The 21616-nt window shown below is 38.6% G+C and overlaps 2 protein-coding genes across 8 annotated transcripts in view; one reads left to right on the top strand and one right to left on the bottom strand.

Moving 5' to 3' along the window:
* Positions 1–2438, top strand: part of pdlim7 (PDZ and LIM domain 7) — a 50074-nt gene extending 47636 nt beyond the window's left edge. For 2 of the 5 annotated variants that reach the window (XM_088343447.1, XM_088343446.1), the window contains one exon: positions 1998–2438. In XM_088343447.1, coding sequence (XP_088199573.1) covers positions 1998–2084 — 87 coding nt within the window. In that variant the 3' untranslated portion in view covers positions 2085–2438. The remainder of the gene's footprint in view (positions 1–1997) is intronic. The other 3 variants (XM_088343443.1, XM_088343444.1, XM_088343445.1) reach the window with 2 other exon arrangements.
* A 5556-nt stretch (positions 2439–7994) lies between these two features.
* unc5a (unc-5 netrin receptor A) overlaps positions 7995–21616 on the bottom strand; it is a 361826-nt gene continuing 348204 nt past the window's right edge. For all 3 annotated transcript variants that reach the window (XM_088343440.1, XM_088343441.1, XM_088343442.1), the window contains 3 exons: positions 14433–14597; positions 14191–14369; positions 7995–8429 (listed from right to left, as the gene is read on the bottom strand). In XM_088343440.1, coding sequence (XP_088199566.1) covers positions 8264–8429; positions 14191–14369; positions 14433–14597 — 510 coding nt within the window. In that variant the 3' untranslated portion in view covers positions 7995–8263. The remainder of the gene's footprint in view (positions 8430–14190; positions 14370–14432; positions 14598–21616) is intronic.

Here is a 21616-nt window from a genome sequence, read left to right as displayed (position 1 = left end):
GTATTTCAGTGTATTTCATTTCTGAGGTTTTATCATAAGAATAATGATCCATAATTATAATATAGTTATTATTAAAAAAATATACATAGTAATATTAGTATTATTTATATTGTGCAGTAATATTCCTGTCAAGGTAAATGAGTATTGGTAATATAACAACAATACATATACGATAAATGAATAATGTTATAAACAGATTCCTATAAGGCAAAATATAAATGCAACAAAAAATATATTATTTTAGATATTTTTGCTAGAGGAATTGAGTAAAAAACAGTACATACATAAATAGGACTTTTCTAAACAAGCTAAATTAAATGATTGCCTACATTTAAAACGCAAAAGGATTTTAATTTATGTCAATTTGCAGTGTCTATTTCTGATGACTTTTAAGAAGCACAGCCCAAGGACTTTGGTTGACATACTTCTGTTGCGTGATAATTTAGGTGAGAGCGTTGGCCAACAGCAGCTCCTTAGATTTGTTTATTTATTTAACAGATATTTCTTGGAAAACAAAAATATTAAAAAACTACATATCGACAGTTTTTTAAAGTCTAAAATGAAGATAATCCATCCCCCAAATTTGATTTCCCTAGCATGATATTTGTTTTGATAGTTTGTGTTATTTTAAATATTTAAGTCAAGAGAAAAGTATTGTGTAGTAATGTATCTGGTGGGTCACCTATCTATTTGAAGCAGAGAGCTCCTTTTTTGTTACAGATTTACGTGAAGGCCTACATGATTTCCATGAATTTCTAAAATTACTTTTTATTTTTTTGTTACTATGTTATACGAGGTTGTAATTATTATAGGTAGGGCTCAGTCAACCACTTAACTAGCTGCCTTGTATAACAATTTACTATGGAGGCTTATGCTAAAAATAATTGTGAAAAAAATCATTATGTATTTAAAGACGCTGATCATGTCCCTTTTTTTCATAACAGTTAAAAATCAAAGTTTCTACAAAATCTCAATGACCTAGCATCAATGAGCAATTTTTATTTATTTTTTTACAAACGTCTGTGGGCTATTTAGGTGTGTTTGGGGGGCTACATGGTGACTCCTGCTCTATGCTGCCTGCAGTGGCAGATTGCTGTGCTGTCTGGCAAAATAGCCATACGTGTTGCCAGGCTGCTACATTAAAATTGAAAACAAATATATTTTGCTGTAAAAAACGAGCATCCTTTGGCTGTGGTCATAAGTACAGGTACGTTACAGTGGCTTTCGAAATTATTTGGCCCCCACGAACTTTGTGACATTTTGCCACATTTCAGACTTTAAACATCAAAACTGTAATTTCTTGTGAAGCATCAACAATAAGTGGGACACAATCATGAAGTGGAACACACTTTATTGGATTTTTTTTTTTTAACAAATAAAAAACCAAAAAGTGGGTGTTCAAAATTATTCAGCCCCTTTACTTTCAGTGCAGCAAACTCTGTCCAGAAGTTCAGTGAGGATCTCTGAATGATTCAATGTTGATCTAAATGACTAACGATGATAAATGGAATCCACGTGTGTGTAATCAAGTCTCTGTATAAATGCACCTGCACCGTGATAGTCTCAGAGGTCTGTTTAAAGCGCAAAGAGCATCACGAAGAACGAGGAACACACCAGGCAGGTCTGAGATACCGTTGTTGAAAAGTTTAAAGCTGGATTTGGAAACAAAAAGATTTCCCAAGCGTATTTGTTAAACGAGGTTAAACTATCCAATAAAGTGTGTTCCACGTCATTATTGTGTCCCACTTATTGTTGATTCTTCACAAGAAATTACAGTTTTATATCTTTGTTTGAAGTCTGAAATGTGGCAAAAGGTCACAACGTTCAAAGGGGCCAAATAGTTTCGCAAGCCACCGTACATATATTGAAGTCATGATCGATAAAACATCATATAAAATCACAACCACCCATCAGGATCCGAGTTTCGGTTTTAAATTGTTGTACACGGTAGTTCACTCCACCACTAAATAATCGTTTTCTTTGTGTTTTGTGTACAGTTGTGTCAGATCAACCTGGAGGGGAAGACCTTCTACTCCAAGAAGGACAAGCCCCTCTGCAAAGGCCACGCTTTCGCACCCGTGTGAACTGTCCGCAAGTCACGTTACCTTGCTTTTGCCTTTTGTTACCAAAATATGCAATTACCTTAAGTCCAACCTGGCCAGTGTATTGGACATTTTTCTCGAACATGTCGTAAAAACCTGGTTTAGGGTTATTGCAACTGTAAGAAGATTTTACTTCGCAGTTGGACTGAGCATGGAATTTTAGGAACGTAACCATTTATTTGATCAAAAAACATTTTTTTAACAACAGTATTTTTATGCCCCTTTTAGTATTTGAATTTATTTACCCCCCAACAAAAACTTTCTAGTTTTGTTGAATATTTATATTGCTTCAGAAATGTCTTTTGCAAAATACCTTTTTCGGATTGTTTTAATAAACCTCTTTGTTAAAATTTTGACAAAAGTCCGTCTTTTTTCCATCCAGCAATGAAACACCTAGTCGTTGAATTAACAATATATAATTTATTTACAGAGATTTCAGGTTCAATTACTATACATACCTTTCTGAAATGTCATAGATCGATATATATATACATAAGGCCAAGTAAATACTTGAAAGCACTTAGAAACGAATTTCCAAAATTCTACCAACAAATGCATCATCGTCCAAAAAAGTACAGAAAACCTCCCTTTTGCTGACGTTTTTCCTTTTGCCACAAAAAGTCTCCACAACAATTTACATCGACAGAAAAACGCAAAACAAATGGGGAAACAAAAAAATGGGGATTATACAATTGCATAAGCGCAGTGGCATGTCGTTAATACAGCATTTTTGAATGCAGAAAAAGGCAAAAAACATTGACTCAAGAACAGAAACGCTTCACCAGTACAAAAAAGTCAGTTTGGGATAGAGCAGGAAAAAACAGCGATTGGAAATGAGTGATACAAAATGTACAGTTTGATAAGCTGCTAGTCTATGAGAGGCAAATCATACTTGCTCTCACATATAACACCATACTCTCACACATGCACAGCTATACTCTCATAGTCATTCCCATGCACAGACACAGATCTCATACACATACTACTATACTACACGTATACTACAATACTCTCTCACAAATACTACTAAACAGAGAGCAACTCTAGTTTTACCTCGAATTGTACACATGAACAGAGTGCATCGCCTTGGTTACTCAAAGTAACCAAAGTAAAGCAACATTGGGAGGCGAGGTGATTGAGAGTATAATAGTATGTGTGAGAACATAGTTGTAGTGTGTTAGGGAGTATAGTCGTATGAGTTTAGTATAGAATTATTGTGGTAGTGTGTGCGTGGGGGACTATAGTAGTATGTGAAAGTAGAGTAGTGTGCGTGGGGGAGTAATAGATGTGTGAGAATCTTTATTCATGTTTGTGTGGGAGAGTATGAGAGTATGTATGAGAGAGTATAGTAGTTTCTGCATGGGTATGACTGTGTATGAGAATATAGATGTGCATGTGTTAGATTATGATGTTATATGTGAGAGAGCAAATAGGATTTACTTCTGAAATGGTCTCTCATACTAGCGCGTGCACTCATACATTCTTAGTGCTCACTCATACACTGTACTGACGAGGCCACACCTTTCCAAGCTCAGTGATTCAAATGCACCCCGAGTGATGAAAAAAGAAAAATTACAAACACTGAAGCTTCCCATGGAGAGCCTCTCTAAAGCCTTATAACACTGCAGAAAGTCTCCACTGCTAGATCGCCAAACAACGTTTATTTAAATAGGCAAAACACGTCACGGTTTAGACTTGACAAATGCCGCGCAACTTAAGTGTTATTTTTTTCCTTTTTTTTGAAACTTTACCATTATTTGGCTTCATATTAAAATATAATTTACATTTCTTTACAAAGTGATCGCACAAACACAGTCGACATTACAGCTTCAACGAGATTTAAAAAAAAAAATGTCGGATGAATGAAAACTTTGGTTAGCCATTTAGCTCACACACACACACTTAACTGTATGCAAAGTGACATAGAAAAAGTGTTATATATTACATTTGAACATGATCCTTTCCAACGCCGTTTATTTGGTGCGTCGTGAGGGGTTGGATTTGAAGGCTACTATTCCGAAATGAGACACTATCGCTCTCTGCTTGTTAGTAAAAAATAAAAAAAAGTTGGGTGATATGGGTGCAAAGGAGTATTGGGGTCACAACACAGAGAGGCAGAATCATTCTGAATTATGAGAAAAAATTGTGGGCAGTACAAGAAATGAATAATTATCTTTAGGTAGTCAGTAAATCCAACAAATGCACACTAGACATGTTTTTGGGTCTTATATTTGATCCCCGGGATACTTGATGGGTGAGTTTGGGACCCCTCTTTACTACATTTTCCCCACTATACAACGTGAACAACAAATTATTTTGCTTGTCTAAGTAATTATGCGTATGTAGAGTTTACATCTCTAAGATACCTGTCTGGTATTGGTCCACGTCATATAAGATGCTGGTATGCGTCACAGCATCATAAAAATGCCCAGATGCTATTGGCTGAACAACTTCCCACAATGCCTTTCTCTTCGTTCAGTTCAGTCTTGTGTGCTTCTTAAAGACTGCGAATCAACGATACAATACTGTATTTTATTTGCTGTATTTGTTCACTATTTTCATTTTCAAGTGCAAAAAAAAGGCAAGCAACATCAACTCAACTCTGAAGTGATGCTGAGGGGAGAAACAAAAACATAATAACCATGGAAGCTTGTAATTTTCAAGAATCACAAAAAAGGCAAGCTTCGTTGCATGTCTGTAACCAATCGATGATCGGGACATTTATTAGGATTAAGGAGGCGATTAAAGGAAGGCAATCTTCTAAAGTATGGTTAAACTCGCAGCCCTGAGCCAATTGCGATAGCTTGGCCCCTGCCTTAATTTTGAAAGTATATTATAAGTGAAATATGGATTCATCTAAAACCGATTTTTAAAAAATCTAGTTATACCTTATGTTTTATTTTTAGATTTTTTTAAAATGTGATAAATATTATATATTTGAGAAAAGTGTAAAACCCCATTTGGTGGCCCCAGGGTCAATTGAATTTGAGACTCCTGTTCTAACGGCACAAAAATCCTTACAATTGAAAGATTCCTAATCTAAATTAATTTTAATTATCTGTCTACTCCTCATTCTGCATCCACACACTACTCTACTGCACCAGCTTAAATCAAGTCAAACCATAGGTAATAAATCGTCATTTTTTCCTTGATTTACATCAAAATCTTATTCATTCATATACAAGTATAGTTACTATATACTATTTTGTTCTTTTAATAGTTTTACATGTGGTACTGGGGTTTGGAATGTATTGGTTACTTATTACCATGGGTTTTTATCTCCCGCCATACGTCAACTTCACTTCGAAATTCCCACTAAGAACGGTTATTTGCCGTATCCCGGAGATCTACTGTATTTCACATGATGCTTTGCAATGGTCTGGAACTGTTTTTTGTCTCTGTGCTATAACCCTGATAGTCCTCAGCAGCATGAAGCGCTACTTTAGCTTCGTTAAAACGGCAACAAAACAAAGCGTCCTCTCCTCTAAGCTTCCGAAAACGTAAAAGTACATTCCGAAAATCGGGACAATCGTTAAAAAGCAACTCGGGCGTGTTGAGGGGAGCGTACGCCAGCTGTTTGAGTGTCTTTAATGCGGGGCGGGGGCTCTCCTGACAACTTTATAGACATCACATGCAACCCTGAGGACCAGCGCAGTCACTCTCACAGCCAAACGGGGGATTGAACCTGCGAATATTCAACTTTGAAACACAAAAATCCAGCACAAAACACTCAAAATGGAGAGAACGAAGTGGCCCTTAAGTGGATGCTAGCATGTTACGCGCTTGCTATTAAAGCAATTAAGAGACACGTCACTTAAGCTAATGACGACACGCGAGTGTTCCGGGGCCCTGTAGCGATTTTGCTAGCGTGGGAGCCAAATGTGAAGAAAAAACACACATAGAACACGGACACACAATAAAGGTTGGGGTCTTAAGATGAAAACATCATCTTGATTTTGCATAACCTTGATATCCACTTTAGGCTTTTGTCCTCACTATTAAAATAAAAAAAAACAAGCTTTCATTTATGACCACTAAATGTCAATTTGCGTCCGAGTAAAAGGCACATGGCAATGACATCATTCAAAAATGGGAGGATGTGACTCTTTAAAGGGACACTGTGTAACATTTGAAAACTAAATATCGCTTTATTTTGTAATGCAAATGAAAAAAAGTTCTAAAAAGCAACCAAATCTCAACATTTTTTTTTTTTCGCAAAAACGTTCACAACCTTTTTTTTTTTGGGTACCCAAGGCAGCAAGATGGCCGACAATCATATCAGTTCCCTTTAGGTGAACCTTGTGTTATGTAAAATTCACCTACGAGTATTTGAAAAATGCCCGTTTACATGATATTCCACACATTTTTGCTATTCATATATATATATATATATATATATATACATAAATGTATATTTAATGAATACCATTGTTTTAGATGGTAAATAATACACAATGTCCCTTGAAAACATCCTCATGTAATGTAACAATGATAATAGATTTGGGTAATTATTAACAAAAAACAAATGTTTTTTTATCCTCCAAAAGTGAAACAACTGCTTCATTAGCAAACTAGCCTCTCGCTAACATCGGCCAGCTACAGAAGTCTCGATAGTGAGGGAAGAAAAAAAAAAACAGTTTAGTACATCAAAATGTAATAAAAACATTATTTGAATAGAAAGCACAAAATATAAATGTGTTTTTTGTTTGTATAAGCCCAAAAGTAAAACAGTGATTTATCACCAAACTAGCAACTAATAATTTATGTTAGCTAGCTATTTAAGGTTCTCTAGAGGGAGGGGGAAAAGTCTATTTAACAAATATATTTTTCATATAATGTAATGATAAAAACAGTCTAGAAATTGGCCATTAGCTAACATCACTTAGCTACAGAGGTCCTAATGTCTTGAGAAAAAAAGCTTTTTAACGTCTATATGTAAACGTTTTGTTTTATCATGATAAAAACCTCATAAGAACTAAACAAAGAATATCAATGTACAATATAAAGGGTATTTTTTTCTCCTGGAAAGGAAACATTGCCTCATTAGCCACTAGTTTAAGCCAGCTAACTACTTCAGTAGTAAAGACAAAGGAAAAGTATTTAAAAAATAACCACAAAATAAACCCAAACATAATTTTTTATTTTTCGCCCCCTTAAAAGTCAAATTGTGTCCAATGTAGAATAAAAAGTCTCCGAGGAAAAAAATAACATTTGAAAAATGAGATTTCAATGTTTTGCATCAAAAACTGAAACTGTCATCATTAGAAAACACTGTTAAAATAGTGTTTTCACGTGTAGAATAAAATGCTAAAAAAAAATCAAACTGAAGCGGTATTTCTTAATTTGGCCTCCAAAACTGAAAAAGTAGCTCATTAGAAAACTAGCCTCTAGCATACGTATGCCTACTGCAAGTTTTTACATGTGAACAGATTTAAAAATAAAATGTATTTAGGAAAAAAAAAACATTAAAAAGTGATATTTCTTTGCTTATCTTGTCAAACTGAAACACTTTCTCTTTAGTACTTCTAGTACTAGCACTTACGACTTAGTACTTTCTCCTCAGCCTGGTCATCCTGGAAGGGGGGTTACCTCATGTGCGGTCCCTTCTCAAGGTTTCTTCATTTTTCTCATGTTGAGGTTTTTGAGTTTTCCCTTACCCTCTTGTAGGTTTTAGATCAGGGGATGGTGTAATAATAATCTGTAGTTTGCAATAGTCTGTGCAGCCTTTTGAGACTCCTCGTGTTTCAGGGCTATACAAATAAACATGACTTGACTAAGTAAACTAGCTACTAGCTTGTGTCAGCTAACTACATTGTAAAATATATTTGTACATATGAAACATCTTTTGGGATTTTAATGCACGGATAAAAAAATAACGTGCCGAGTTATGCTCTACTAGCTTATTGTGCTAGTTATTTGTGTATTAGCGAGGACTTAAAATGGATATCAAGGAACTGCTAAGGGCCAAATTCAAGCGGAATTCAATGACTCTGTTGTAATTGATTACATTAAACACTACACAAGGCATACATGAATGAGTTTTTCTTCTTTTTATGGGGCAAATGTTATCTTTGCATCTGAATTCCTACCCAGCCTCCCGGAATCGATTTCCCCACGGTCAAAAATCGAGTCGTCCTATATTGATTGAAGCGTAGCGTCTGTTAGCATTCTCCATCCGACACCAAGAAGATCATGGCCTCCTGTTTTCCGATGTCGGCCATGACGGCGGCTAGCTGGTTGATGTTACCGGTGTGGAAATGTTGCGCCTCCCACAGGTCCAAGATGGCCGACGTCGGGCTGGCTTTGGAGGCGAAGAAGCTCATGTGTCTGCAAAAAGTGAGGAAAACTTGAAAATCTTGGTCGTGACAAACGTGAGATCAAGATTTTCGGGGTTACAGTAATCCTTTGCTTTATTGCCGTTTACTTATCACGGTTTTGCTAGGTTGGTGATTTTCATGGTGCAGCGTGTTATGAATTCTGATTGGCTAAACAGTGGCCCTGCCCCTTCCTGCTCTGACAATTTCAAATTTCTCTAAAAGCCACTATGTCATCAAAATGCTCTGCACCCACAAAAGCACCAAAAAGTCGAGGAAGATGCTTTCTATCGCTGACAAAGTTGAACATTTCGACCCACTAATCTTTCTCTGGAGCCATATGCGGCTCTTTGGCGCTCCCTGGTGCTTTTTCAAAATGTTTGATATTGGAAAAATATGTGGTTTCTGCAGGACAAAACCGGTAAGATAGGATTCTTTTTTTGGTGTATTTGTTTTCAATTTTCCAGCCAGTGGCCAAGATTATTCAGGCACCAGACCTGTAGTTTCTATTTTAGCAAAAGTAGGCTAAAATAACCTAAAACAAAAATATCAATTTTCTATCTTTCGCTCAACTGAAGTATTTAAAAAAAAAATACAATTGTATTGAAATACATGTTTATATGTGTATAATGCAACTTAAAATATTACTCAAAGTTTGGGGGTGCATTATACACAAGGTTGTATGATATATTAGCATATTTGTGCAATGATTTATCGGTCTAAAAATATCGCTAACCACAGTCGCAAAACCTTAGATGAAACCGGAAACCAGAGAGCCAAATCCTAACCACTGGACTACTAGTGATGTAGATAACATATGAAAAGGCATTCCATTGTATCTCATCACACTATTTGTATTCACGGTACCAGAGGTTTATGTTAGAGAATGTTGAAAGCAGACAGTTGACCAGAAAGAAAATGCAAAAAAAAAAGCACGATGAGGGAAACAACTCTTTGGTGTATAGGATGATAAATCAGGCATGAGAATAGGTCAGGGCTTGAAAAGGTGAGAAGCAATGGGAACGAAATAACGTATCTGTGTATAAAGCGCACCCCTGATGGGTACAACATTACACACAACATTACCGGAAGATTACGCTAACGTGAATGTACGATTAGCCTGGGTTAGCTTCATGTTTACGGTCATGGTAAACATTCAGGGTGTTGGAACGGATTAAAACGATTTTACATTACTTTTAATGGGAAAAACGATTTTCGGTGATCGACCAAATCGGTTTTCGAACAGGGTTCTGGAACTGATTATGGTCGAGAACCGAGGTTCCACTGTATATGAAATGAGCTATCGCATCATACACCAGGAATTGTGTATCAGTAAGCTTATTTCAGGGGTTGTTGACAACATTCTCGCGGACCACATCCGCCCCCCGAGCCGTGTCTTTGATATACGTGTAATAGACTGATGGTAACCTTTGTCGAGTTTGAAAGTGTCTTCAACTCTGAATTCAGTTCGACAATCGAGTGTTTCTTGTCCCCCCCGAGTGCCAAGGCGAACACTAAAAGAGCATTACGTCTAATCGGCGAGCGCTAGTGCATCAGCGAGGCTCCGCATCAAAGACGCGGCCACTTTGTTGCCATTGATTGGGCCTGATGGCGAAAGGTCGAGCGCCCAAATCGGGAAAAGGTCACTTCCGACGGCGTGGGCGGACACGCTAAGCGGGATTTAGGGTCCGTCTCCACATCAAATAGAGACGAATGAGGCGCTTGCTTTTCAGCCCATGTTGTGCTACAAGGGAAAATTGCCTTTTTTTTGTTTTGTTTTATAGCAGTTGCAGAGGGGGGTCGGGGGGCGCTACTGGGAAGTCCAAAAAATGGAGTAAATGAAAACAGTGCTACCAGATACAGTAGTACCAATCTTCCGTAGTCTCCTACATCAGTATGTTGATTGTTTCTTGGTTATTTAGAAAAGAATAGAATGCCTTTATTGTCATTACACAAAGTGTCAATATACCTCATCTCATCTCATTGGCTGCACCGCTTATCCTCAGTAGGGTCACGGGGGTGCTGGAGCCCATCCAAGCAATCATCGGGCAGTGGGCAGGGGACACCCTGAACTGGTTGCCAGCCAATCGCAGGGCACACAGGGACGTACAACTCGCTCGCTCATTCACACCTAGGGACAATTTGGACCGGGCAATCCACCTGAAATGCATGTCTTTGGAATGTGGGAGGAAACCGGAGTGCCCGGAGGAAACCCGCGCAAGCACGGGGAGAACATACAAACTCCGCACAGGAAGTCCGGTAGCTGGATTTGAACGCACACAGGAGGTTCCCGAGACCTTAGAACTGTGCCGCACACGCCCTAACCACTGCGCTGCCGTGCTGCCCGTGTCGATATACATTTTATATATATATACATACATACATACAGTGGCTTGCGAAACTATTTGCCCCCACCCCTTGAACTTAGTGACCTTTTGCCATATTTCAGACTTCAAACATAAAGATATAAAACTGTACCGTAAATTCCGGACCATAGAGCGCACCTGATTATAAGCCGCACCCACCACATTTCGGGAGGAAAACCGATTTTGTACACACACAAGCCGCACCTGTATATTAGCCGCATGCGCCCACATTGAAAAAACGCAATACAAACACAAAATTAACCCATACCCGATACAGTCCAAAAATCACAGCCGGCATAATGAACGTAAAATGATACCGGTACTTAAGATTTATTGCAGAGTCCGGGTGCCTGTTGAAAGTAATCCAAGGAAAAAAGTGTATATTTCCATAGGTAAGGGTGGGAAAAATATATATCCACTATTGTCGGCCGCGTCCACAAACACGTCTCACCTTTACTCCACTTCCTGTCAGCCCTTGTTTGCCCCGCCCCTTCTTCTTGATTCGCCCGTGGAAAACATATAAGAATAGGTTTCTAAAATAAATACATTACAAAAATATAAAGTTGCAAATACATATTATACATGGTTACACATATTTACAAAGAAAGACGGTACACCGAGTTTTCAAAGCTTTAATAATAATATTATAACTTTCATCCCAAACCGTGCCTGTGAAGGGTAGCAAAACGCTAGTAGCCACACGCTCGCAACACAGTAGATAGCTCTGTTAAGAAAACATACCATGCTTGTAAGCACGGTAAACCCTCCTCATCTTCCTCCTTATAGCTGACGTCATCAATGTCGTCTTCCTTCAGTATGGGAAAGAAACATTGTCATGTAGACGTTGTCCTACGCTCCCTTATTCCAAAACACGCTAGTATCACGCTCGCAAAGTGAAATTTACGTGCGGTAGCTCAATTTCCTTCTATATCGGTCTGCTCGATTGCGTTTAGCTTGAAAATTGCGTCATGTGCCTTTCTTTTTGCAATTTGCATGATGAGGATATGTCTACACTAATTTAATTTGTGCACAAGCTAAGAAGTTGCAGTCTCAATCTTACCTTTTGTACTCGAGCGCCGCTGGCGGCCGTTAGAAAAATTACATAAATTGGCCGCATCACTGAATAAGCCGCAAGGTTGAACGTTTGGGAAAAAAGTAGCGGCTTATAGTCCAGAATTTACGGTTATTTCTTGTGAAGCAGCAACAATAAGTGGGACACAATCATGAAGTGAGCACATATTTAACTTTAGTGTTTAGCGGTTAGCTTCAGTTTTTGTATTGTCTAGCATTGCTTTTGGGGTCGATTAGCACGACATTAGCAACTAGCATTTCTTTAGCTGTTGACATAGAAGATTTCACTAGCTTTAGCGGTCATTAACCGCAACAAGCGCATTATTAGCAATTAGCATTCACAGCTTCTTTTATTAAATGTTCATATTATGGGAATTTTTAATTTTACGAAAATTTGTCCTTATGCCTGTTGAAAATTCAAGAGCATCGACAGAGTACTGTGAAAATATTGCTGTGTTTAGTTCATTATATTGGATCGCGAATCTTAGGTTACTCAGACCAGTCGTTGGCTTCGAGTCAAATTTTCTATTCGTCCCTCCGTCCATTTACCCTTTGACACCCCTTGTTTTCTGTACAATCTATCCCTTCTCTAAAAACTGTAAAAATACAAATCACAAATTATATGGTGCTTTCTAATCCAAAATCCAAGAACCTAAACGATTGTTGTGACGCTCTCAGGCTAAATTGAACATCGATTCTGCTGAGTGCAGCTTTGCTAATTAAAGCCGTAACCGCAGCCATTGTAGCGGGTGATTAATCGGGGCGGATAAAGTTGATCGGACTAATTAACTTTACCTATTTGGTTTCATTAGTCGGATAGGGATTAAATCTGTGTAAAAAAAAAGAGGATCAATGGCTGTAAAGTCCTTTTCAACTACGCTAATTGTGGGAGTAAAAATAAAATAAAACGATGCTAAAGCTTAGCACGGAACTACGGGTTTCCCGTAAATCGGTGTTAGTGACAGAGTTGGACTGAGCCACAAACTCTGTGATTTTTTGTAGAGGAAAATACAAAATAACCGAATGAATCATGTACCAAAATCCAAATGACAAGAAGAATTTGCGGTGGACAACAGATAAGCTAGCAGTTAGTCATCCTAGCTACTTCAATATCAGTTAGTGTAAATTACAAACTATAGACAGGGTTGGGTAGGGTTACTTTAACTTGATGATTTTCAATTACCATATTTGGCCATATTTGCGGTATGGCAAGAGTCACAGAAGGAGGCATTTCGCAGGAGGCCATTGAGCTTTTTGGGCTAAGAAAAATCACATGTTAATGATTTAATTGTTGAGGAGGTCGATGAAAAGCTCCAGCTGGTCTAAACTGCATATTTACCATTTTTAGGCGACCACAAGGTTCGTTTGTTTGGTGCTACAGTATTTAGGTTGAATTATTCAGTATAACATTGCTAACATTTGTTATCTCAGTTATTCACAAATAAGTAAGAAGCTATGCTCCAAAAGTTAACGTATAGGCTAGGTTCACACTGCAGAGCTTAATGCTTAATTCCGATTGACCTTCATCCAAAAGGCTACTCGGGTATTCTTAGGGAGCCACTTGTGGCCTTCGGGCACCACATTAGTGATCCCTGATCTAAAACCACTTGATTAATTGAGTATTTGACCCAGCAATTTTTAGAGTGAACCCAATTGGGTTTTTTTTTCAACAGACTCAACTTTTTGATTAAAACCACGAAAATGTTGGATAAGTTCTAATTCTTTCCTGGTACCTTAAACTTTTACTTCTGCCACGTTCCTAGAAAATCCCAATGAATTATTAATGCAGTTTTTTTAAAGAGGTACATGGATGTGAAAAATCCTAGTCATTTTTGAGTGAGAACAAAGCATTGGGTTGGCAAAACATTTTGGGTTACGTATCAACATTTTAGGAATTAGCATAAATATCTGAAAACTACCAAGTCTAAAATGAGACCAACATACTAAATTTGGTGAACTTAACCCAATGTTGGGTTATTTTGTAGCAATTAACTACTACATTAAAAAGTTGGATGAAATGCAGTTTTTTGACCAAGGTTAAGTTTTTGATTCAGCGTTTTGAGGGAACAACCCAATTATGACACTTTTTAAATTAGAATAAAAAAACTGTTTAGGTGAAATAAATTGGGTCAAATCACGACATTTAAACTTCAAGGTGTGAAATAAAAAGGTGTTGTAGGTTTGCTCCTGGGGCCTGCGGGCTACTCAAGGGGATCTTGAGGAGCTGCATGTGGGAAACACAATGGTGACCCCTAACCCAAAACAACTTCTAAAAAACAGGTAGCGTTCCACTGCAAATATTGTGATCACTCTCCGAGTATTTAAGCAGCGTTTTACCTCTCGAGCTTGAGTCTCTGCGCTAGCATCCTCCAATCGGCTCCGTTGGGACAGGGAGCGTCCAGGCTGCTGCAGATCTTCTGCCTGATGAGGTACGGGATCTGAAAGGCGCTTGGTCCTGCCAGGGCCGTGGCGTTGCTATCCATCAGCAAGAACTCCGATTCCAAGGCTCGTGTGTCCTGTTTGCGTCACGCCAGTAAGAATAAAAGGGAGAAAGGAGAAAAATTCAAGGACGGAATTACCTTCGCGATGTTGAAGTCCAGGCTGAAGCTTTGACCTTCGCCTTCCACTTGCCAAACGCACAACTGGCAGGTGAGCTCGCAGGTGCTAAGGCTGAGGCGCTCCAGTGTGAAGGTGCAGTGCAGGTAGCGCTGGGAACCGTTCCAGATGTGGTAGAACGGGATCTCCTGCGTTGCGTTCAGGCAAGACATAAAGTATAAACAAAAAACCTCTTTGACCATTTACATGTGATGTCAAATATTTTGGGTTTCATATTCAACCACTAACATTTGCACCTTATCCCCCCAAAAACAGGCAAATTCACTTGTTACCAACACTGTTTATGTATTTATTTGTGTATAACATGGCCTCTTGTGTGCCACGCACCCTTAATTGTGTAATTATTAGTCATTCTTCCAGTCAGAACATAACAATGAGTCATAAATAACCCAAACTGGGCCAAAGAGTGACCGACCCAACATTTTTGGTTGCTGATATTTAGGGATGGGCTCCAGCACCCCCGCGACCCTACTGAGGATAAGCGGTGCAGATAATGGATGGATGGATATTTAGGAAATTAGCACCAATCTCTCAAAACTACTGTGTCCAAAATAAAACCAACCTACTAAAACTGTTCATTTTGACCTAATTTTGATAGAAAATAAATTACTGTAATAAAAGTTCGATCACGATTTAGGATGGGGAAAATACCAGCACGATTATGAAAAGAGGCACATATATAATGCTTTGCTGTAAGAAAACGTGAATGATTTTAGGAAATTGGTTTGTTTTATTTTTTTTTGACCTGGCATTGTTTTATACTTAACCCATTTGGGTTGTTTTCATCAGACTCAAACTTTTGGGTTAAAAATATGAAAATTTTACATACTTTGATTGTAAGTCACACTCTTTAACCCCTTTACATTCTTGAACAATTTGGCTAAAATCCCAATCCAAGATGTACCCAAAGTAAATCAAATGCCGTTCTTGAACCATTTGGAGAATAAGGACGGTTTTGGACTTTTTTGAAAGTTAAGACTTTGAGGTTTTGTCCCAAACTGCAAGTGAAATCACTGCAAGTACGGCTTACATTGATTCATTTGAGTTGAAACACACAACATATTTTTCAATTAAATGCCTCCACATGAGTGTAGCATGGACAACCTAGCTGGTAAATAGGTGAGACAATAGTTTGAAGCCTTACCTAGTACCTTGCCAAATTTGATCACAAGCTAAACAACTAAAGATTTGATTTTACACATTTTTCTAATGGTAGGTCATTACCAAAAGTGACCATTTGGAGACGATTAGTTTTATTTTACTTTGGCCCATTTTTTGAACATTGTGATAGGGTTATAAATGTTTGACTTCTTTTTCGAGAAGTCAAATCAATTTTCCACACTTGCGTGTAATATTGGTGCATAAAATTGAATCACCCATGTTTGAATACAAATCGAAAAATGTTATACATTTATGTTGGATTTTTTCATAGACTACCCCATGTGTCAATCATCATTTGAATCGGTTACTAGTGGCTGAAGATATCCGTTTTACAACCGACTCAATAAGCCCCCAAAAATATTAATATTATGCAACAAAATATGTCAGGAAATAAAAAGAAATGGATATCTTGTGATAGAATTGTAAGAACAAACTACGTTTGTAGGCCGTAGAACCTTTGCAATAGTACATGAGTCAATTCATTTAAAAGAGAAAAATAATTTTGCATTGCCGGAAACTCAGCAAAATGTAACTTGATGTCAAGTTTTGGACATGTTTGATAATTAATTATCTTGCCACACTTGGGATCACGGTTGCTCACTGTTGTTTCAAGCGTTGCTCACCGACTTTGTGTGAACGCTCAGACCCGTAAGGAAAATTACAGGGAACATTGCTTGCAGGGTCAAATTAGTCAAACAAAAATAGAAAGAAAAACTCAACTTACTGTTGTGAAACACCCTATATCACGATGTCTCATGAGCAGCCCAGTTTTACAGTTATAATAAGTATGCAAATGGTAGTCGTTCTCCTACTGACCCAATTTGACTTTGAAACGTGGCACTAAGAAACAGACTAGCCAGGTTGATTTCTTGATGAATAATTAAAGTCTTGATCGAGCTCCGTCTCGCAAGACTTTTTCTTCTTTTAGTGTACGCATGCAAAGTAAGTCCCGGCTTCTAATAATAAAAAAAGAAAAAGCTTCCTGGAACGCATTCAAAGCTGACGACTCCGACATCTCTCTCACTCACTGTCGTTCCATATTCATGGCTCATCTGAATATCCCCAGAGATCGCAGAAAGTGAAAAAAGGTAGGAAAAGTGGGCTGGGTGAAGAAAAAAAACAGAAACGGGGAACACTAAATCATTTCTTCAACCTCCCATTAATACAGGGGTCTCAAACTAGCGAGCCATTTTGGGCTCACGGGAATTATTATTTTTTCTTATTGTGTTTTTTTGTCAGGACCAGAACAGAGACAGGACCCAGTTGCGTAACGTTTCTCTCAGTTTTATTGGGAAGAAAGGAAAGGATTGCACACACGATCCGGTGGTCGCGGGGAGCAGGTTGCTCTGAACGCGAAAGTGGCACTTCCGTAGCGAGTGATGGCGGTGTCGAGACGAAAAAAAAAAACCTTCAGGAGCCGGGACAGGAGAGCAAAACACGTGGTCGGGATCAGCAACGAGTAGAAACCCAGGAGAGGAGAGAAGACCTGGTTAAGATCAAAAACGGGTCGAAGCCGGGAAACAGACGGGAGCAAAAACAGGAGTGAGTCGGGGTCGAAAAGCTTGCCTAGAGTAAACTGAGGTTCACAGATGGACTGACCACAGATGACAGAAAGGAGTGGGTTTAAATAGTGACAGGGAGCCAATCAGAGTCCGAGGCAGTTGGCGCCAAAGGAGCATCAGTAATCATGACAGTTTGTCAGTTTTTGTTGTTTATTTCGTTGTTTATCGGTCAATTTTGTTTTATTGTCAAATATGCCGTATGCACAACATACGAACTTATGAAATGACTCCCTCTTGGCTTTTTTGGGGCAAAAACCGAGAAAAAGTATGCATGTAAAAATATATAAGGTTTAGAATTTAAAAAAAAAGGATAGCTGAATTCTAAATAGAGCAGTTTTTCATTGTTTTGGCAAAAGACAGAGATTTGGAAGGGGAAGAGTTCAGAGTCCTGACAGCTTTGATGGAAGAAGCTGTCTTTGAGCCTTCTGGTTCTGGCTCTGAAACCTTTCAGTCTTTTTACGTCGTTTTAAGGTCTTTTTGTTGTCTTTGGTCACTTTTCTTAATTGTTTTTTTTTGTACATTTTAATATTTTTGAGTAATATGCACGTTTTTTTTTCTTTTTGTACTACTTTTCAGTACTTCTACATACTTTTCAGGTATTTTTCACACTTTTCACTGGCTTTTGAACTTTTTCCAGAGTTTTCAGTACTTTTTATTTTTCATAGTTTTCAGTACATTCTTAACATTGTTACAATTTAGTTTTCTGGGTGTTTTTGAGTATTTTCAGTCATTTTCCAGGCGTTATTTGATCATTATTTGGTCGATTTTGGAAAGTTTTTAGCAACAATATGTGGTTTCTTCAGTTGTTTATATATCCTGCATTATTAATATTATTTTATCCTATTCCTGACCAATTGTTTTTCTGATGAATTTTTAACATGTCTATTCTTTAATCTCACTTTGTGTTAAAAGTGAAAATATTTGAGAACAGTGGAATGTTTTTATCAGAGCTTTTATTGTGAAAAACTTGATGCACCAAAGCCTCACTCAGACTTTGTTTCCAGAGGCCCCCAGATAAATTGAGTTTGAGATCCCTGCTTTAACGTAAGTGCAGTCCAGGTAAACGTATTCATTAATTACTGATGAATCTATTTTCATATTCATGTTTTTTTTATTTTAAATCATATTTTGTGTTGCAGTTTAAAAAAAAAAGATATTTGAAAACAGTGGAATGTTTTTATCAGAGCTTTTATTGTGAAAACCCTGATGCAGCCCAGCCTCACTAAGACTTTATTTCCAGGGGCCCCCAGATAAATTGAGTTTGAGACCCCTGCTTTTTACAGATCCAAGTTGAAGAACGGAGCTTTTTGTAGTACACAAAAGTGACCAACTAGGGGCGCTGTTACCCAGGCGGACAGAAGGCACAAGAAGACAGGTGAAATCCACTCCAGTCTTGGGGCCCCTGGGGGGCTTAAAGACCTTTTTATTTTGATTCCAAAAAGAGCAGCCAGTCCACAGGAAGATTTTGCACCGGGCACCATGTTACCGCTGAGCTAGCTTGGCACAACCCTGCTCTTCTCTACGGGGACCTTTGCAGCTCCGACCCAGGGCCAAAGAATTAGCCGGTCCTCTTTGAACCTTTCTCGCCGGGCCTCGCAGAAGGTGGACCCGGTTGGGCCCCGGGGGGGCAGCTTGACGGCTTCCGGATATTTATTTCCGACTCCGTATTTCAAAGCCGCCTTTGAGGATGCCCGAGAGATGATCAAGTGAGTTTTGCAGACTGGCCGGTGGGCGCTAACACGCGTTAACGGGCACTTTGAGGGCCAAAAGGCTAAAATTGAAAACATAAATCAGTCTGCTTATGTAAATATAAATTCGATGTTGGCTTTTTAGAGATGTTTATAAGCACAAAATATGTCAGAAAAATAACTTCTTTGCTGGGTTGTTTCTAAAGCTATGTAAACAAATTTAAGTTTCTGTTTATCGATGGTTTACTTTTTCTTATCATTATATCAAAACTGTAAAGAAATGGACAATTGGGGTTACAAGGGGACTCATTTGGTACAAATGGACCCAAGTAAAATGTTTGAGTGGATTATTTGAGTAGTTTTAAAGTGACAGTGTCTAATATTTGACTACTAGGTGTCGCTGTCCAGTGTACAAGTGCCACTAAACACAAGAAGGAATACAAACTATGAAGACTCAAAGTGACTGTAAAAAAATCAGTTTTGGTAAAAAAACACAATTAACTTACATAACACCCGAAGAAATCCATGTTTTTGCTTTAATTAAATTACAATTTCATTTTTAATAAAAGCACAGCATCATGGCAGGATGGCGGACAAACATGGTGACGACCTAAATGGGGATTCCACTGTTTAAAAGAATTGCAAATTTCTTGACGTATGATTTTTTTTTTCAACAAAAAGGATTGGTACGATAATTCATGTGTTTTTGCCTAGTATTTAAAACAACATTGTTTTTTTTTGTTTTTTTACTGAATTAACGTTTTTTCTACCAATAGGGTGCACTACATTTTGCACACTGTCTCTTTAAAAAGTTATATATTTTTGCAGCTTCATTTGACTTTTAGCAAAGCTGTTCGGAATGGAACGTTTAAGGTAGAGGAATGGGGGGACTTGATTAAAAAATAATAACATTTTGGGAAAAAATTGGAATGACTTAATAAATGGGATTATATCAATAACTCCAAAAACAAAACCCTTGTAGACAAACCGCTATCATTTTTAAAAACATCAAATTGTTGTCAAAATAAAACAAAATTGGGAAAAAAATCTAGAAAAAGTGGTGGTAAAACAGCTCTTATTTTATTTTAATGCTTTGTAAATCATTTTATTATGTGATATAACATTTGAAATAATAAAACCATCCTTGTTGACCAAGTGTTCTTGGCATTGACAACAAGCAATCTTCGATTTCGAGACTTCAATCGAGCGTTTCTTTAGCGTGGGAACCCTAAAAAAAACCCACAACAGCGAGGTGGATTTGCTAAGCGCTAATCCGTCTGGCCGCCCGGGGAATCGGCGTTTGGAGTGTAGCGCTATCGGAAGAAGAAAATCCTCCTACAAGTTGTTCAATTTGGCGGCAGTCCAATTTCGCGACGTTCCGAACATTAAAACTCATGTTTTAGGGGAATGTCGCTTATTGTTTTATTCATGTTCCAGGGCGTTTGAGTCCACCGTGAGTGCTTATTAACAACCACAAAAGCGCTTTTTGTAGACCTTGACTTCCTCTACGGACCAAAAATGCACTTGATGATATTTATGAGATGACCTTGGAGGAATCCAACGTCCTTGCCCGTGCCGGGATTACAAAGCCCCCTCGCTACTTGGCGCTTCGGTTATTGGTTGTTGACTGCTTTGCGGATTTTCAATGGAATTGTCATTGATATCAACGTATCGTGCATTGTGTTCTGCAGCAGAAAGCACACTGTAATTGCTATGGTGTCAGGGGTTAACAGCTTAGGGAGGGCTGGTGTATTCTGTTGGTCAAAGAGTAGGGCAGGAACACACATCAATGGTTCCACCAAAAACAAACAGCGACAGCTAGCTTTTAGCAGCTTGTTACATTAAAAAGGAATTCAGCAATTAAATTAGACTTTGAGGCAAATCCGAAGAGCACATAGAAACAATGATCACTAGTGGGTGCTCCGTGGATTGTTAACAGGTCCGGGAAGACGCAGCGGTGGTGGGAAAGGTGGTAGTAGCAGCGTTGCAGGTCCGGCCGTATGCAACTAGTCTCGGTAACATCTCTCACAAGCTACCCATGCCGATTCTGTATCTCACCAACGCAAGATACATTATTCCTAAAACGGATGACCTGGAGCTACAACTAGAGAAAAACTGCCACTTTCTTGACTGTTGTATCATAATCATCGCAGAGACCTGGGTCATTCCGAAGATACCGGATACTAGTGTGCAGCTAAGCAGCCGCTATCTAAACTAAAAAGAGAAGCCCTCGGATTTCATCGTTCACAGTTCACGGAACCCTTAACCATCGAGGTTGTAGGGGCACCTGTTCCTGAGGTCCGTCTCAGGTGAATACAGTCTGGTGGCACCCGTCCCACTCCAGGCAATTTTTTTGCGTGGGGGTTCGCTCACCCACATGAAATAGACAACTGGTATCCAAGGTGACTGGTAGCAGAAGATTCCTGATCTGATTCAGATACAGCACCTTCATCATCTGGTCACCGTTGGTTTTTGGTGTAAAGCGTCATCCCATTCTACAGGGATTATCCTGATCTCGGCATTGATGGCAAGAGGTGTGTGTGTGAGACGATTTGGTTGTACTTTTGTATATTAACGATAAAATGTCATGATTACTGATGCGAGGCACTTGAGCCTGCTCCTTTGGCGCCAACTGCATCGGACACCTGTCACTTTTTATACCCCCGTCTTCCTGTCACTGGTTGTCAGTCCGTCTGCGAACCTCAACTTACGCTAGGCAAGTCTTTCGACCCTGAC

This window comes from Urocampus carinirostris, chromosome 9 (genome assembly GCF_059441175.1).
Source record: "Urocampus carinirostris isolate Australia breed hairy pipefish chromosome 9, RoL_Ucar_1.0, whole genome shotgun sequence".
NCBI classification, from domain to species: domain Eukaryota; kingdom Metazoa; phylum Chordata; class Actinopteri; order Syngnathiformes; family Syngnathidae; genus Urocampus; species Urocampus carinirostris.
This window is presented reverse-complemented; position numbering and strand designations above follow the sequence as displayed.